The 19,149-nt window shown below is 36.3% G+C and overlaps 1 protein-coding gene across 13 annotated transcripts in view; it reads left to right on the top strand.

The window, feature by feature from the left end:
• Positions 1–19,149, top strand: part of NRXN1 (neurexin 1) — a 717,717-nt gene that overhangs the window by 330,938 nt on the left and 367,630 nt on the right. For all 13 annotated transcript variants that reach the window (XM_026844498.1, XM_026844485.1, XM_026844489.1 and 10 more), the window contains 3 exons: positions 3,002–3,124; positions 8,237–8,618; positions 9,171–9,361. In XM_026844498.1, the coding sequence (XP_026700299.1) occupies positions 3,002–3,124; positions 8,237–8,618; positions 9,171–9,361 (696 nt within the window). The remainder of the gene's footprint in view (positions 1–3,001; positions 3,125–8,236; positions 8,619–9,170; positions 9,362–19,149) is intronic.

The following is a 19,149-nucleotide window of genomic DNA, read 5'->3' as shown; positions in this document are numbered from 1 at the left end:
TCCACCCCCCCCCAAAAAAAAAAAAAATCTCAAACCAACCATGCCAATATGCCAATTCTTATTTAAATACAACAGCACTTTCTGCTGGTGTGATTTAAATGAAGTAAAATCAGATCAGTGTAAACTCAGAATAAGACTGGAAAGCTAATGATTTAGTAGATTTAGATTTATAGTAGATTTACTATAAACTAGAGCACTATAAACTAGGACAGTAGAAGAGTCTGAACTGTTATGATCTCAATATTAGGATGTCTAAATTAATTTCAGGTGGATATATTTGAAAGTCAGTGAGAAAAGCACTAATACAAACTATGTTTGAGGTTGACCAATACCATTTAACAAGATATGTTTTCTTCTGCAGTCCTTGTACCTGTGTGGTATCAAGGGATTCCTACATGTTTTTGTGTTTAAGCATTTAGAAATTTTTGTGCTCACAAGCACAATTACTACTTCTATATGAAAAAGCATTTTCTTGTCCAGGAAGCAGCCCAAGTGCCACATTCTCTTCAGGAGTGGTGGGCATCTGTCCTTTCTCATCCACCCTTCCAGCTGCCATGCAAACGTGTGCTACTTTGCAGAGGTGCAACACGATGTGACAGGTACATCCACAATACCTGGACACTGGATCTTGCTATTTTGTAGTTCCTTGTACTCTCTTTGACAAAGTAAACCCCCCTCTTCTCTGTTAGAGATCAGCTTTAGATAAGAAAAACCTCTTTACCATGCAAGGTAGCTAGTTTCTGCAAGGCCAGGACTGCTTTAAATGCATTGCCCCCCATAGTGTATTATACCCAGGTTCATGCTTTTCATAGCCCTTTCACCAAAGGAAGTAGACTGATACATAGGAAAACATATTTATTTTTACAACAGGACGAGTTTGTAAGTCCCTAACCATTAAAAGATAAGACGTGTTTGCCTATATAAATGTGAGCAGCCAGGTTGGATTTGATAATTATATACACTGTGACACCTTTACAAGAATGGGACACTGCAGAGGGTTGTGAATGTGACAGCAAATTAAAATTGCCTATGCTTTAAGGTCTTTTAGAGATCTGTTGTGAGATAAGAGAGAATAAGTAGTTCAACTACTTTAATTTTTTTTTAAAAAAAGACTAACAAATGAAGAAGGGCTGATGTTTAAATAATAGAAAGTGATGTATTTTTAAGTAGGCATATTGACTCCCACTACTATTGCTACTCACGTCATCTAAGCCTTTTTTTTGTAAATCCATCCTATGAGTTGCAAATCTAGTTAGAAATTGCTTCTATTTAAGCACCCAAGAGAATATAGAATAATAGAAATTGCTTAAAGAGCATTATTCACTGCCACTATATCACCATATTCAAAGAGAGCATTATTCACTTGAACATTATGCAAAATTGGTCTTTCTCTTGTCAAAGAAAGTAAACGTGTAAAGAACAGAACAATTCAGGTAGTTGACACCAGTAAGTGCATATAGATCTCTTTCTGCTGGGTTTGCACACCTTTCCTAGCCTAGTGTCAATGCAGAGGCATAGAGAAAGCAACATGATGTTACCAGAATTCCACAGCCTTTGCTGTAGCTAGTATTTTTATCCCTGGAGATCCCTTGACACGCTCAAAATAGCAATAAAAGCAGGGCAGTAAACCAGCAGCAACTGAAAAAATGCTGATAGAAAATAGAAAAAGTCTGAGATGAAAACTGTCCAATATGCTGAACATTAAGCTATTAGTGTCTTTTTCCCTCTGTGCAGTCCTGAAGTCAGAGAGGTCTTCATTTTAGACAGTGTCATATAGTACCCATTTATTAATAGACCTCATCCATCACAGCCTGCACTGGGTGGAAGAGAATCTGAAAAGAAATGTGGGAGAGTTTCAGAGCCAGTGGCATGTATCCCCTTTAAAAGGCTGACACGTGGGATATAGTCCCGTGAAAGGACGTAGTAGAGGTAATGGTCCGACTCAGTATAAGCCTAATGGTTTTGTGTCAAATGTTACTTTATTTTATGTCTCTCTTAGTTATAAGCAGCCTTTATTCTGCCACAGAAACTGGAAAGCAGTTAATTGCAGGTTAGCTTTACCCTTTGGAGAGTCACTACATCGGTCAAATAACTCAGGTTCGAGCACAGAAGTTTTTATTGATCGATTCAGCACTTGGTCAATCACCAGCTCATATCAATTATAGTTCATAGTCAGGATTTTTCTCGCTTTGTTTCTCTTCTTGCTCAAGAGCACAAGGCGCAATTTTCATAATAATTTTATTCTGAGAAATTTTTTCCTAGGTACTAAAGAGATCCTGTTTCTTGGATTTTTGAATACTTAATTTATTTCAAGTACATTGTGCTATGCACAGAACTCTATTTGCTTCAAAAGTATTTGTTGTACTGCTTAAAAAAATAGCAGATTATTAAAAATATTATCTGTCATATGAAAAAGGAAAGCATTGTTTGAAGGTCTGCTAACATCAGAAAGTACTGGATCTGAATATTAACGAGTCACCTGGATGATAAGGTAATAGATGATCTTCTGAGAAGTCCTAATAAACAGACAAATGCTGAGAAGATGACGTAGATTAAGAAAAATATAACACACATGCACACACATTTACCACTTGTACCTTTCCCCCCAAACTCTTTTTAATAAAGGAACAAAAATCCAGTCTTTTAAACACATCCTGAAGTTGTTCTGGCTGCAGTAATCCCATTTCTTAAAGGCTTGTATATGACTGGAAAGTGCATCAATAAATCTGTCTTGACTGTGCCTATTTATGACAACCTGGCTCATTAAATGTACATATACAATAGATTTATATTGTTAAATATACAGTAAAAGTGTTTTAACGTAGTAGCTCTATATTTTGAGGTTTGTTTATACTTTGTAATTTTCATGCTTGATGTGACTTTTGGTGAGTTTTAACATTTGCCCAGCCAGTCTCTCTGTCTCTCTCTCTCTCTTTCTCTGTGAGGTTCACATGTAAACTGATTTAAAGATTGCATAATGACTGTTTGGCATATCCTACAGGCAAAGGTCCAGAAACCCTTTTTGCTGGCTATAACCTCAATGATAATGAGTGGCACACAGTGCGTGTGGTTCGACGAGGAAAAAGTTTAAAGTTAATGGTGGATGACCAGCAGGCCATGACAGGTAGTGTGGCATTGTGACTCTGTGTTACAGGGGGGAAACACAAAACAAAGAATGACAGAAGTAAAATGCCTTTATCTGAAAGCAACAGATGCTTTTTCATTTTCCTGGGTAAGATCCAAAATCCATGTTATGCATCTTGAAATACTGGTACTACAAGTGCGCTATTACACTTGATATTAATGTTACTCTAACATTACTGTTGGAATTAATGAAAACCTTCATGCTGACTTAAATTAACGTTTTTATACAGTAATTGAAGAGAAGTCATTTGGTACATCCCTAATGAGAAGGCAAGTAAAACGCTTTTGGCAACACATGAAATTTATACTAAGGTTAAACTCTAAGACATTGCTGTAAGAAAGAATTTCATAAACGTTTGAAGGGTATTCTGTTGCGTTTTAAATCTTGCATCAGCTGTCCTCAATAATTAAATGTTAGGCAACAGTTTTTTCTCAAATACTAAAAGAGCAGTTGGGATGGGAAAATAAACATGACATGAATGCAAGCAGATGTTAGAAATGTATTCCTATATATATTATCAGAAATAATAATAGAGAAGATTTTGATTTTGTTCTGTTAAAGATAGGCTTATATATGTGTTGCTAATAGCAACAGACCTAGCTTCTGGCCCTGATTACTTGCACAATACAATGTGTTTAAATTTATGTTAGCTATACAGTATTTTCCTTTGGTTTTGTGTAGTATTAAATAGCTTTTATCATTGGTTTTAAGCTTTGTTAAAGTGGTAACAATTTTAATGGGTTTTTAAAAGGAAAGCACCTTCTTTAGTAGTCCCTTTTCACTTCAGCAGAACACTGAAGACCATGTCACTGGTAGAAAAAAAAATTGATATGTATTCATATGGTTGCAAGAACACATTTTCTAGCATCAGAAATTATCAATAGATCTTCCAGAGGTGAAGCAAAAATTGAGTCTGCAATGACAAGACAGTAGATGGCCTAAATCTAAACTTTCTTTGTGAAGACAAATATATAGTATTGGAGGAACCATATTGAAACGTATCATCTTGCTTCTTCAACTGCAACTCAAATTATAAGGCTACTTTGGGGACATTTCCTAGTTAGAGGAAGCAGTTTAGATTTGAATAAAATGTGCATTTGGTTCTAGACACCCTATTTCCTGGGCTCCTCATGGCAGATTTCTTATTTACAAATACTACAGGTTACAAAACCACCAAGAAGTACTGTTTCCATCTTTGCGTTCACTCCTAGCTGCTCAGCACAGTTTCAGAAAAGTTCAAAATATATATGAAGGATTAAGATGAAGAAAGCAGGAGGTTTCTATCATTATATATATAGTCTAATCAGATAAAGTAATATGTAAAGAATGTAGGACTTGAAAGTTCTTGTAAGCATTCTCCATTGTGTATAACTGTAGTTATAATCAAATATCGTGGTCTGGGCATATAGCTGAGACACTGGAACAGGCTTCCTAGAGAGGTGGTCGATGCCTCAAGCCTGTCAGTGTTTAAGAGGTATTTGTCTAATGCTTTTAATAACATGCTTTAACTTTTCATCAGGCCTAAAGTGATCAGGCAGTTGGACTAGGTGGTCGTTGTAGGTCCCTTCCAAATGAAATAGTTCTGTTCTATTCTATTCTATTCTATTCTATTCTATTCTATTCTATTCTATTCTATTCTATTCTATTCTATTCTATTCTATTCTATTCTATTCTATTCTATTCTATTCTATTCTATTCTACCTGTTAAAGACAGTGAGTCTTTTTAGTTGTCTTCTGATCAGGCAAAAGTTCTGCCCGTGAGTCCAATTTTTTGATGCAACGCTAGTATTCTTTCCACATGCCAGTATGTGTATCAGAAGCTGGCCAGTTGACTCAAAATCTCTCTTAGTTCTTCAAGCCAGAAGTTGCCTGCCTACATTTGAATAATTCTCAGATGTTCTTCATCCAAGGGGAGAAAGTCAACCCAGTATTTTGGAGGGAAAATTTCTTCCTAAACTTCCTGCAGGAAACTGAGTGGCCAATCTGTGGCCTATTCCATCAATGAGTAGGGAACTGTCATGAGAGAAGGAGCTAGAGGGAACTTAAAAGTCTGATAACATGGGAAATCTTCTATTAGTTGGAGGAATATTACATTTTCTACATGGATAATTATTGCCAAATAGTGCTGTGACTGTTGGTTGTTTGTTTGGGTTTTTTTTTGCAACACAGTGTGTTGCCAAAGCCTTTATGAGCTTATGTTTCAAATGTACACAGTGCAATTTAATGTGTAGTACCTTTGAATTTTCTAAAGGGCTAGTGGAAGAGTTGCCATATCAGATTGGAATACTTTTGCTGTTAACTGCTTTAAACTGCTTAGAACTCTTTCTTCAGATGTCCCACCAATCAGAAATATGGTTAAAATAAGTCCTGGTAGTTATTCATGTGAAAGATTATAATAATCTTATAGGGAGCATGAGGAAAAAATGGACTTCCTCCCCAAAATTCCAGCTTCCTGCACCACACACTGCATTTTCCTATTTTGGTTAGATTTCCTATGTCACATATGAAAAAAAAAAAAAAGACAATTCCAGAAAGCTTAAGCTGGAAGCTATTTAAATAATTCAACCCGATTTACCATTTTTTACAGGTTATAAAATATCACCTATTCATCCATGGATTGAGCTTATTTATCTTTGACAATTGCATAATTCGTGCATGGATAAATAATATCTTTCAGAATGATTACTATTTTTCACTACATGTCATACAGGTGGTTTTGAAAATTTTACTTGTAGAAGAGTTTAAATACTTGCAGCCCTGATGCACTTTATCTGGGAATTTATAGAAAATAAATGTGCACTGAAGGAAGTCACTACAGTTGGACAATGGAAAGGATACCTAGCTCATGGTTATGAACAGAAGTTCACTTGGCCTTTTGTATGATTTCCTATAGCACTGCAACAAGTAATGCATCTTGTGCATCAACAAGTTAAAAAGCAACAAAACAAAGCTTTGTTGCTGTACTTGCAAAAACTGTGGAGCATTATGTGAAGTCTCAAGTCCTGTTAGTGTATTTGTACAACTGAAATGTTGGAGGGATATCTGGGATATGAGCCCCGATTTTGGAACTTCATTGCTACGCTTAAGGAAGAAATACATTTAAGGTAGTGAATATAGAGAGGATACTGTGCTACAGGCCAAAGCCTAGTGGATTTTTGCCATGACATTTATGTAATGCCATCTGAAGTGATGTAAGACTGGAATACATAATGTTCCTCTCTAAAACATGATCTTCAGCTCTCTGGATGTGATCCAATATATAGCTCTTGGCCTTGCAGAAAGTTACAGATTTGGCATTTTTCAAGACAGCTTCCCAACTCATTTACTGCAAGGAAGAACCCACCTTTTTCTAAAACATCAGGGGAAGTAGTATCTTCAGAACTGATGTTTAGAAACAAGCATATCAGGAAGACTGTCCTTGGGTATTTAGGTGCCTCTAGCAGTACTCAGCCATAGGACTGCAAATCCCAGATGCTGGTGGTGTTCAATGATATCAGTAAAGTAATTTCTTAACTAGAATGCATCCTGAAGCTAAGTAAACCGCTTGTAAATATTTATCATCATTTATTAGAGCAATTTGTGTGTGTGTGTGTGTGGTCTGAATGGTGTTAAACCTTGCAGACCTATTTTCACTGTAACTTCACTGATACCTTTATTTGTATGTCAGTGCTGTGACTCAACCTGTTTGTGAATCCATCTCCCTGAGCAAAGCTCTTATCTCTTTCCTGATCACACACATGTACACAAACACTTGCATATAAAACCTGTGGAGTTACAGCTGTTTAAGTCTGCCTCAGGGCTTTCTGCACCTCTGCTATGTCCGGCCTGGGTCAGAGCTCACACTCTCCTCTTGGAACAGTATGTTCAGGGAAGGACAGAGGGGACTCAACCTGCCCACAGGTTTGCACTGCAACTGTGGGAACTTGTATTACAGAGCAGTTTTATACCAGTATTTACTCCAGGTTGACTAGGTCTGCTGTTCACCTTCTTTGAACTCCATGAGAGACATGAAACAGCTGAGGAATGGGGAAATCTAGGCCATGGTGTGGAAAAGGTGCATAAAATTGATAAGTAATAAAAAGCTGTTTTGTCATCATACCCACACAACGTGACCGTGAATCAGCCTTGTGATCGTACTGTCCTACTTCTTTAAAATAAGCGTGGGAAAAAAAAAATATCTAAGCTTTGTTAGAAAAGGGAGCTCTTCAGTGGACAGAATTTTGATGTGCTGGGTAAGGTATTCAATAACTAGCTTAAAACCTTAACTCACCAGTACTCAGTGTACCCTGATCTTTTCCTTCAGATTAGCTATACAGTCAGCAAATTTTGGGCTTTCTGCTGTGTAGGAGTCCTTGCATGACAAAGAAAGACTCAAAGGTATCTGTGAGGCTTGGTTTTGGGCACCTTTCTGATGTAACCAAGTCCCCCAATATTTTCAGGATTACAAGACACTGTCATACACCCTTGCTGAATGCTTTCCACTTCATCCATCACTTGGCTCTGCCCTCTTCTCCCATGGTTTATCCCCATGGTACGAAGCTAGTTGCTTTCAAAGAAGGCTCTGTCTGCCCTTGCAGCACAGGATTTTGCAAGAAAGCTGGCATTAATATACCTAAAACAGCTTAAACAGGAATCCTCCCTCTCTTGCCAAATCATGCACTTTTAAGCAAAACACATGGAATAATATCCCCCAAAGTGTTATGTCTTCCTTCCATGAAATGCTAATGTCGTTTTAGCTCTGAGATTTGCCTTTGTGATCTTCGTGCTGTGTTAATGAATTGCACTTGCTTATAGTAAAACCATGTGTTTGGTTAAGTGTAACCAAAGTGAGGGATTTTGATGTACTGTGGTATTGTGTTTCAGTTTAGAAATCTTGCTTCTTGGCCTTATCCAAACATAGTGAACTCAGTGGAAGGCCTCCCAGATGTTTACCAATATTTTGGGTCGATTTAGAAGAATCCTCTTTGTAGCCAAGAATTGGCCTTGCACATTCTGAAAAGTGTGAAATTGATACAGACGCTTAATCGCATGATGGGCTTTTTGACCTCCCATTTCAGATGCTAATGCATGTTTTCTTGTTATTATTTAAAGGTCAAATGGCTGGTGACCACACACGGCTGGAATTCCACAACATAGAAACAGGAATAATAACCGAACGGCGCTACCTGTCTTCTGTGCCTTCTAATTTCATTGGGCATCTACAGAGTCTTACATTTAATGGCATGGCATACATTGACTTATGTAAAAATGGAGACATCGATTATTGTGAGCTAAATGCAAGATTTGGGTTCAGGAACATCATAGCAGACCCTGTAACCTTTAAAACTAAAGCAAGTTATGTTGCATTGGCCACGCTACAAGCATATACATCTATGCACCTTTTTTTCCAGTTCAAAACAACCTCTCTGGATGGATTGATACTTTATAACAGTGGCGATGGAAATGATTTCATTGTGGTTGAATTAGTAAAAGGGTATGTATGGATTAGCGTCATGAAAAAAAAAAAAAAAAAAAAAAAGCAGTCTATTCAAAATGTATATACAGGAGAAATACAAGGGAAAGTTTAGGATACAGACCTTTATATAACTGGACATATGTGACTGATGAATGTTTCTTCGTGTTAAACTTTATATGCTTTATTGTGACTCTTTCTTTCAGATGAAGCTAGATGCCTGAAAAAAATATGAAAATAAATAATAGGTATAACTTCTATAGTGTTTACCAGAAAGAAGTACTAGTTTGTAGCCTTCCTCTTGTTCTCTCTCTGCGTATGTATGCATGTATGTGTTGATACATGGAATGCTCGTTATTCTCCAGAAACTTGGGACTGCATCTCAGCTCATCTAAACAAAAATGGTGATTTCTCTGAATTAAGGTTGTTTCCCCATCTGGCATTCGTTGTCATCTTTGATTTTACCAGCACTACTGAGGAGTACAAGGAAATAGGAAATATTAGACATATTAATTAGTGCCCCCTGCTATGTAAAGAAAAAGGAAACTTTTCCAATTTTTTCTCTTTTCCCAGGTATTTACACTATGTGTTTGACTTGGGAAATGGTGCAAATCTCATCAAAGGAAGTTCTAATAAACCTCTGAATGACAACCAGTGGCATAACGTGATGATATCAAGGGATACCAACAATCTCCACACTGTAAAGATTGACAATAAAATCACAACACAGAGCACAGCAGGAGCCAGAAATTTAGATCTCAAAAGTAAGTACAGTAATTCCTGTAAAACCTACAGTGAGGGTCATTACAGAATGATAACCTGAATAAATCGTGTATGTAAAGTACAGCATAATTTCGTAATACCATTTGAAAAGTTTTATTTTATAATAATATGATCACAAGAGATGACACCTTCTTTATGTTAGCCTGACAATGCCAGTTTAGTAGTAGATCTGCTCAGTTAGGTACAACTTTAAATGTGTGAAAATGCCACAGGAAAAAAGTAGGAAATGGTAAGAACACAGAGCAGCCCATATATACCAAAAGATAATTGAGGGACTAAAGGAGCTCTGAAATGTCTATGATAAAAGCTTGATTTTTACATGAACAGAAGTTATGTGTCATGCAGAAACCACAGCCCAGGCTTTACAGTATGACTACAAACGCTTTGCAGAACTGGTGATCTATGTTAGAGAATTGGGGAACATTTTGACCTGTCCCCCACTGTTCACTATTCCACATAAAACCTACCTTTTGTTGGGAAAATTAATGCAATGCAGTATTTTGATATCATAAAATAGCTCATAAGTAAGTCCTCCAGTGAATCAGTTATAAATGGAAATTGCCAGATGTATAGGACTATAAACATACCTAAATATCTAATGTGTTGTAATTTCAATTGCAGGGTGGGATAACTTTGCTTTATAAGTCTAAACCTATGTTTTATAGGTCCAGCTAGATTCTTAAGATCCATTTTTATAAACCAAACATATATGTGTATTTTAAAATAAGTAATAGTAATCAATTTTAAGGATGGGCTTCTGAAGAGCTAATTTGCATCAGAGGAAAATATCTTTTTGAAAGGATGCATAAGTGTACTTTTCAAATACTGCCTACCTGATCAGACATAAGAAAATATGTTCTGGTCATGTGAAAAAGTATCGTGTATTTCAACATTCTTTATAAAAATTCTTATTAGGAAAACCAAAATTTCATAACAGTCAAAGAAAACTTAATATTTCAAAAGCCATGAAGTTCAAAGTAGATATTAATATTCCATCAAGAGCTTATTCCTTGCTGGATTTTCTTTTAACTACCTCTGAGTCACAGATAATGAGCTGACCTTAGTAATTATTCTGGATTTTGTGATATTTTACATGTTTGCTTCACTTGAAAGTGCTATTAAGATCGTAAGAAAAACTGTGAAAACTGTGTCTTGATATATCATAACCTTCAATAAGAGATTCTTTATCAGAAATGCTTGGTTTATAAATTAAAGCTTTTTGGATGTGGCTCATGCTCTATTCTCAAATCTATATTTGGAATTCGTTTCATGTTATTTCTCATTTTTTCATTCTTGTAAATATGGTCAATGTTTATTGAGACAATGTAATATTTCAGCATTTTTTTTGATACTGTAGTGAAAGCATCCACCTTATTCATTCACATTTTTTTTGCAATAATAAGTACTATTTATGCATATGTGTAGGTATGTATTTATTATATGTATTTAATCTGCTTTTTTTCTCAGTATATTAATTAGTCATGAGTAGGAAAAATAATCCTGTTAAGAACTGATAACTAAGTGACCGCAGTTATTTTAGTCAGCATCGTTTCCAAACTGAATGTGGTGTTGAGGTATGTTGCTTTATTTAAGGGAAAAAAAAAAAAAAAAAAAAAAAAAAAGAACATGAAAAAACATACTGAGATTTTGAAGCAAAGAAGGTGAATTGTGTTAGATGCTGATTTTCTGTAATTCACCACCCAGGAAATGTGTCTAGTGAAAGATTAACAAAACTGACATATTCAGTACAGTAATATATAGTAAGCATCGTTCTCAAACTGGTCTAGCATACGCAGGTCCACAACCTCTGTCTTCTTATTAGTATGTTTCATTTTAATTTTTAATGTGTTCTATCATATTTTGCTCAGTCAGCTTCCCTTAAATATGGCATGGCATCTATCAGGAAAATTTGTGTTGGATTTTTTGGGGGAGTTCAAGCTGATACAGTTTAGCCAGCAGGCTAAAAACGAAAAAAAAAAAAAAAAAAAAAAACCCTTTTTATTGTTTTTTCTTCCTTTGTATTCAGCTGAAATGCTTTCCTGTAGCTTGCTCTTTTCTATTTTATGTCAGTGCTTCTTATGATAACACATCTCTGTTATGCTATCAACACTCCATATACTTTACTGATACAAGCAGCTATGGTTAATTCATTGTCCTGTATTATTTTAGCCCTAGCAAAAAAGCAAATTCAAAGTTGTACTTCCTGCTACTGATATCAATAATTCTGTTTAACCAGAGTTAGCACTGGGTGAAAGATAAATGTGTACAGATTACATAGACTCTGCAGCCTGTCTCAGTAATTGTAGACTTACCAGATTTCAGATGCTGAAATCCAGGCTAATCCTGGAAAGATAAATCACATATATGCAGTTTTTTGCAAATGCACAGTGAATTTTGTACGAAGATATGACACAGATTGTGTTGTAGAGCTTGCACAGCATGCCAGTTGTCTGGGAAAGCAGACAGTTGCCATAAAGGTATGGCAGAGAATTTCCACTACGTGTTTCTTTTTAGGTGTAGGTCTGGCTGTGTAACATAGAAAGTTCATTATTGAAGGCATGGGTTTCCTGCGTAACCTCTGGTACAATTTCAGTGGATTGGAGCAGGTACCTGTGGAAACGCTTATATTAAATTTTCCATGTTAATTTTTGATGTAATTAGATGGGTAAATTATAAATTGGAGACAAAGAAACGAGTGAAAACAGTTCTGTGTTTGGATTCCAAGAACTGTGCTATTTTTTCCTAGTTAAGAAAATCAGCAAAGTGTACCTGGGTGCAGTTCTAGCAAATAACCCCTGAAGATAAACGAGTCTTAACAGCAAAGGCGATGTAGCTCAAGCCTGCCAACGTTCAGTTACGCAGAAAATTTCCTTTCGTGTATTTGATGAGCAGATTCCCTGTCCTGCTTTTCAGATGGTTAGCATGGGTTCAAGGCCTTCACGGACCAAAATAGTTGGGTGTAGGGGAATTCTTGCTGCTGTACTTGATGTGGTGCTCTTACAGTCTGAGGGGTCTGAGTAGCCTTGAAGGGGCACAAAAATGCAAATGAAAGTGGAATTGGACTTGTGCTCTTATTCCTCACTGTTGACAGAGAAAAGATGTCTCCTTTGTTCTGACTGTAGATATTATACCATCTGTAATACCTCTTCCCTCTCCATGTTTTCGTCCTGTGGTGTGGGAAATTGGAGTTCTGTCAGAGTTTTTTTATAAGTATTTGAGTACACGTGATCTGATTTTGGGGAGGAGGAACATCCTCAAGCATGACTTTGTATCCACTTACCTGCTAGAGTTTAATCTTAATCTTCCTTTTGCCTCTCTGCTACACATATGGGCGCTATTTTAATCCCCAGAGTGTTCACCCACTTTCTTTAAACAGGCAGCGTACAAAACCCTACAAAACTCCACTCAATTCTATTGGAAGATCTGTCAGAAAATTAAATATTTTAGCATTTTGTTTATAAATTGAAATACCTCACTCTTACAAAATGAAAAGCTAAGGAATGCTGCTGTTACTTTTAGATTTAACAATAAGTAGTGAAAACCTTTTCTCAGAATTGGTTCAGTACTTCAGTATCTCATCCTATTCTAAACTTTCTAGCTATGCTGTATTTCACCAGGATGAACTGCAGTCACCCTAATTTTGATATTGGGCGAACTATATTTTCCTTTTAAAAGGAAATCATCATCACAAAAAAAAATCCTAACCAACACAACATTTATGGTTTAATTTTGGCTGCGTGTGCATCATTTCATACATTTTTAAGAGCTGCTTTTTTGAATTGCCGTCCATACATCCAACTTGTCTCACTGTTATCCTATTCCACATGGCCTTCCCAAATGTCAGTTTTAGAGTCCATTTTAAGTCATATGTTATTACTGTGCTGTTATATCACTGCACCCTCAAAAAATGCTATTTGTATTAGAGCATGTGTCAGAATCAACTTTCTTGGATTTCAAAAACGTGTCTGGATCTCTTGTTGTGTGTTTTATTTCTATAGCTTTGCACTGGCCTCTGACTTCCTCTATTCCTTTGTGACATATGGCTCCTTTTGCTCTATATATTTCCTTTTTCATTTGCCATTTTCTCCAATAATGTGAAAACAATCTTGTCTGAAGCATCTGAAAGAAAACTAATCATATTAATTTCTAGTATCACCTCAGTGGTTTTACAAATATGCTGAAATATACTTCTTCTATGCACATAAAGACTCACTTGGCAATTAATTCATCCTTGTAAACTTTTAATGCAATTAACTAAATTATCAGTAGATCTACTAGCCTGGCATATTCATTGATGATTCGTAATAGTCACTTAATCTATTGATGTTTCATTTGCCTGTCAAAGCAGGTTATTCATGCTATGCAAAACTGAGCTAAATTAGTCTTGATCATAAAGAAGGTTTTCTGTTCCAGCAAGGGAAATTGAAATTATTTCAATTTCATATACTTGTCCCTGTTGTTTTATATTGAGACCATTATTATTTTTGCTGTGTTACATCTTCTTTTCTATATTACAAGGTCTCTATCAATTGCAGTGATCCTTCAAATTTCTATTACTACGAAACAAAGCTTTAGGAAGCACAGAAAAGTATTTTATATAAAAACACATTTTTGTATAAATGAATGACTATAAATGCTTAAATTTATCAAATAAACATGCGTGAGCTAATTGTAATGACCTTGCCAGTGGGCTGTGAACTCTTCAAGCAGAAATAACACTGTGTTCCAAATGCAGAGTTCCAAATGTTGTCAACAACAAATAGATCTTCCTAATGTGACCTGTTGGAGTAGACAATGGCAAAGGCAGCTGTGGTTTTCCTGACTGTTGGGAAAGCCTCTGTACGGAGGGAAAAGTAAGGTACTTAACTGAGAGCTCTTTAAGACTTCCTATGCAGCAAAGGTACAGGGGCAGATTAACAATAGGTGACTGGACAAACTGATCTAACGCAAATTCCTTTATCCTCCTTTGTTTGCAACTTCTCACATACTGCTTCTGAAGAGCTATACTGTCTACCAGGCTGTGAAAATAGTTTGTGCAATGCCAAGCCTTCAGAAATTGTATCCAAATTTTCAAAATTATGAGATGGGGAAAAAATTAAAAATTTACTCCAGTACTTCTGAATTAAATAAAAATTAAAGAAAATACTCTAGTGTTTATGCTGAGCTCTGTGAAAACAACACTGCACTAGTCTTTCAGTTCACTCCATGGTGAGGGAAAGTTTTTGTTTTCTGCTTCTTTGCTCCTGCTCTTTTCAGTCTCTTACACACTTACAAATGTATAGATTTGCCTATATTCCTACAGCTGTTTGGCAAGCAGGTTATTGCCATTGCTGATTTTGGAATTTCTTTCAAGCCATTTTGGAATACTAAGTTATGCTAAGGATAATAGAGGAAACATGTATGCTCTTAGAACTTACCCCCCGAAAATCTGGATATTTAGTGTAAATACATCCCACTGAATCCTAGCACTCCCTCAGCCAAGAAGCGCATCCTAAACTTGTTTACAAAATGTGCTGCTGTGGGTATGAGGGCACCATCCTCATGGATCTTGGCATTCTGACCCATCAGTCCTTTTTTGCAAAAGAGCTGCTTCGTGTAATAAACTCGGTGTCTGGAGGTGAGTGTCTTGATCAAGAGGTTGGTAATATTATATGAAAAGTTTCCATCTGCAGACCTACGTTCAAAATGAGAACGCTTACCCTCTCAGCTTTTTGGTAGCTTTATGTGGAGAGTCTTTCCTGAAGCATCAATTCTGTGAGAGATGGATTACTATGCACATTTATATGGCAATTAGATTTTATTATTTACCATTTAACATGCATCACCATCTTTCCTCACCGTCCATTGGACAAGCAGAATGCTTTGGTATTAAATCTGTTTAATGTTTTTCAATGCCAGTGCTCTCCATCTAGTCTTTCAGGGGAGAAAAATAAGCAAAGAGAAAGAAAGTGGCTGGGAATCTGAGAACCAAGAAATCAAGAAAACGTTAAATATTTTTGTGTAACTGTTTCTTATTTGAGAATACACATCATTTGAGAATGGAATTCTTGGGGAATGGTGGATTTTAACCTGCAGAAATCTAGGGGAATGTTTAGACTTGAGCACCTACCTTTTGAGTATCTACTTTAGTCTATTGAAACTTAACTGCTAAGGACATTGTCATGTGGTTGCTGTTTCCCACACATGCACACAATTTCTGTCACACAGCTTTACTTGCTTGTGAAACATAGTCATATTTGCATAACCATTAAGCAATTATGAACAGAGCCAAAAACTATATTAGGAATCGAAACTGAGCACCAAGAGGTAAATGTGGAAGTGGAGAGTGCGTTCAGCAGAGCTGGAATGTAAAGCAGTGAGCAGCATAGCAGTAGCATGAGAAGTAGTTTCTAAACAGAAACATATTTGTCCCAAGTGCAGAAAGTCTTCAATATGGTTATGAGAGTAGCATGGGTGTGAGTAGTTGATGGAATCAGGAGACTTGGAGGAAGATGGAGCAGCGAGTATTTCTCCAGTGTGGACTGCCCTACAGCAGTACCAGTTCTACAAATTGGTGGCAAGAGAAATGTGTAAGGTGCTCTTCCTGGTGCACCCATCAGCTGTAAGTTCTCTCTCATACTTCTTAATTCTCACTGCCTCTTTTTCAGTCAGTGTGGATTAGGAAGCAGTAATATGATGCAACTGTTAAAAGAACAGTATCAGCCAAAGGAGGAAATATCTTCAAAGTTAAATTCTCCTGACAAATAACTACAATATGTCCTATATGCCAATAAAGATGACTAAAGAAAACCCACAGTGCCAGCATTTCAGTGCTGGTAATAACGTTTGGTTTTGGGGTTTTTTGATACCTTTAATGGAGTATTCAGGGAAGATACTGAAAGGAGTTTAGAATTAGGCTGAAAAGATTAGTTTCTATATTCCTTCCCAAAAGAGCAACTTTCTAACCCATAAATTCCCTATTTTTGCCTGTAATTGTTTTGACCTGCTTGGTTATCAGTACAGGGAATGTGGAAGACAGAAGGCATCACCTATCACATCATACAGTTGCCTCTTGCCCAAAGTATTGGAAAGGACAGATAACTCAGCAGAGCCTGGACAGATAAACTAGCTGCCCTTTCCCTTCTTAGGTGAGAGAGCATCTAAAAGTGATGGAATTTGTTGCTCCAACAGGAAAAATATTTGAAAAGCCTGCTTTTCTTAAAAAAAAAAAAAAAAAAAAAAAAAATCAATACTTGAAGCTACAGAATGGACTCTTTGAAGTGAATAAGTGGGCATAAAACACTAAGTTTACATGTTCATGTCTTCCCTCAAGTGCCCTTACAAGTGGTAGAAAAAATTCAGTCATGCTTTGCTTTGGCACCATACAGGCCTGTGAATGCACAGCAAGTGCATATTCTCTACTGTAAAGGGAGATTTGAAAAGCCATATGCTGGAGTGTATGTGCCACAGAAGCTGTGTGGATGCATCATTTAAGTCTTTGTCAACTGTCCTTCAATTTATTATTGGATTATGATCACAGCAAGCTGCTTGATTTATTCAAAAAAAGAACAATTATATTTCATCAACACTTTTAAAGGATCACCTTTTTTTTTTCTTTTTTTTTTTATGGAACAAAAAGTAAACATTTAGTCATGAATAATGATAGTGGGAAGAGACTCTACAATTGTCACTCACTGCTATTCAGGCCCAATTACTTTTCCAAAGTGTGTGTTGAAACCTCATATCTGAAAGAAAAGTCACCACTCTGCCTATTGCACTAAGTAAATAGTAGGTAGGTGCTTTTGTATGTTGGAGAGGGGAGTAGGTCATCAAGAACAAGCAGGCTCCTGTGTTTCATTTCATTCATTCATGAATTTCAAAGGCATCTAGACGCCTACCTGACATTTTCATTTGAAACAATATCCCTTGATTCAAAATCAGGATGTTGTCTATTCTGTTTAAGTCAGTACATATTCAGCTTCTGTGAGAGTAATTTATTTTCACATTATAGTTGCCTCAAAAGTACCATGAGTTGAGATTGTATGGGTCTTATGTTGAGTTCCACCTGGTGCTTCATTGTGCAACTATTAAGATCCTACAACGTGATTTCTATCGACCTTGTTAACAGCAAATCATCTGTTTTATGAAGGACTTGAAGAAAGTGAGCACTTTTTTCTTTTGAGATTAGACTTTCTCTGTGGTATTTCTCAGTCTTTGCAGTCTTCGTTCCTCTTTGCCTGCCTGAGGGAAGAAGGTGTTATATGCTTGATCATTTTGAAATAGTGTATTTGGAGAAAAGTGTGCCTGACACCTCGGCTTCACCACAGCCAGATGTTTCTTTGTATTTTCATATGTCGTATGGAGGAATTGCACAGATGCCTGTTGTGCTTTCAGAACCCACTATGTTATGCCAAGGCTATCCATCTCTTTCTTGGGGAATAATACCGTTCTAGTACATGCAGAAGCACTCTTATTCCTAGCTGTAGTAGTGATTTAGTACAAGGTGATATTAGAAACAAGACAGAGAAACTTCTAAAATTAAAGAGAAATTAAAAGAATAGCTGAAAATAGAGTTGAAACCAGCAGCACAAGAAGATCTGAAAGGAAAGAATGTCTGTTTTTGAAGGGAGTGATGGATTTGAAGACTCCTTTGTGCAGTCATATAAAAATATTCCGGGAATTTTGTTTTTATGGGTTATGAAAAAGCCAAGCCACAATTCCTTCTACTGTTTTATTTATTTTTGTTTTGATTCCATTCATACATGAATTCATTTCTTGTCAAGATGGTGTTCAAGAAATGACCACTAGATATGTACAAAACATACAGATTTTTGAGAGTAAAGAAGCCTAACTATATCCTGGTTAAACTCCTTGTTCCCCAAGCAGTATTTAAATGTTGCTGTTACCATTAGAAACACATGGATAATAATTCCCTCTCTACTAGTGCTTGAAGACAATTGTAGTCATTAAATTAAATGAATAATTTTTGCACATCAGTACATATCACATAAGAATTCTTGGGTGTGGACACGAACCAGGAAAAGAGGAAAATCTGTGAGGTGACCTGTCAGCAATATCAGTAGAGCCAAATAAGATACTTCTGCTACATATTCAGAAAAGAAATAAATGGAACAGTATCTTCTTTATATTCTTTGGCTTAGCATTTGTAAAGTTCTTATTTTGAAGAAATGTAGACACTTGGGATAAAAAAAGGATGGCTTATTACAGAAAGATTTGGCAGTATTTGTTTCGCCAGCAGTTGTGTGACTCACTGTTGTGTGGTGTTCTGTGTGTTTTTTCATAAGTGTGATTCCAATAATGAATACATTGAGAGCTTGGGTTCATTTATTAGCTAGCAATTTGTTTCTGTGTTAAATTCACTTGTTCCTCAAAGCACAAATCAGCTCTAAGTCAGAAAAGGGATACAGAGGTGTAAATAGGAAGGATCCTGTTGGAATAAATGAAGATCTGCATTACCTGTAAAGGATATTAATTAAGCTCACTAAATTATTCTCTTTGATAGTGTTTATGATATAACTGACCAGAACTATTATTGCCATGATTTATATATATATCTCTGAAAGTTCAGCCTTCCAGTTGATTCCTCTGGCCTGCAATGAGCATGCCAGTGAGAAACACTGTAACATATGTATTTTTTTGACCTCAGAAAAATTAAGAGAGGAAAAAATCCTTCCTCTCTAAATAAAAAGGCATAACTTTGTGTACTGACTCCCAATATAAGTAAGAAGAGAGTTGTGAGATTAAGGACTATCTGCTCTCAGATAAAGTG

Source organism: Athene cunicularia (assembly GCF_003259725.1).
Source record: "Athene cunicularia isolate RWA chromosome 3 unlocalized genomic scaffold, athCun1 chr3_part1, whole genome shotgun sequence".
In the NCBI taxonomy this organism is placed as follows: Eukaryota; Metazoa; Chordata; class Aves; order Strigiformes; family Strigidae; genus Athene; species Athene cunicularia.
The sequence above is the reverse complement of the archived record's forward strand: the minus strand, read 5'-3'. Positions and strand labels throughout refer to the sequence as shown.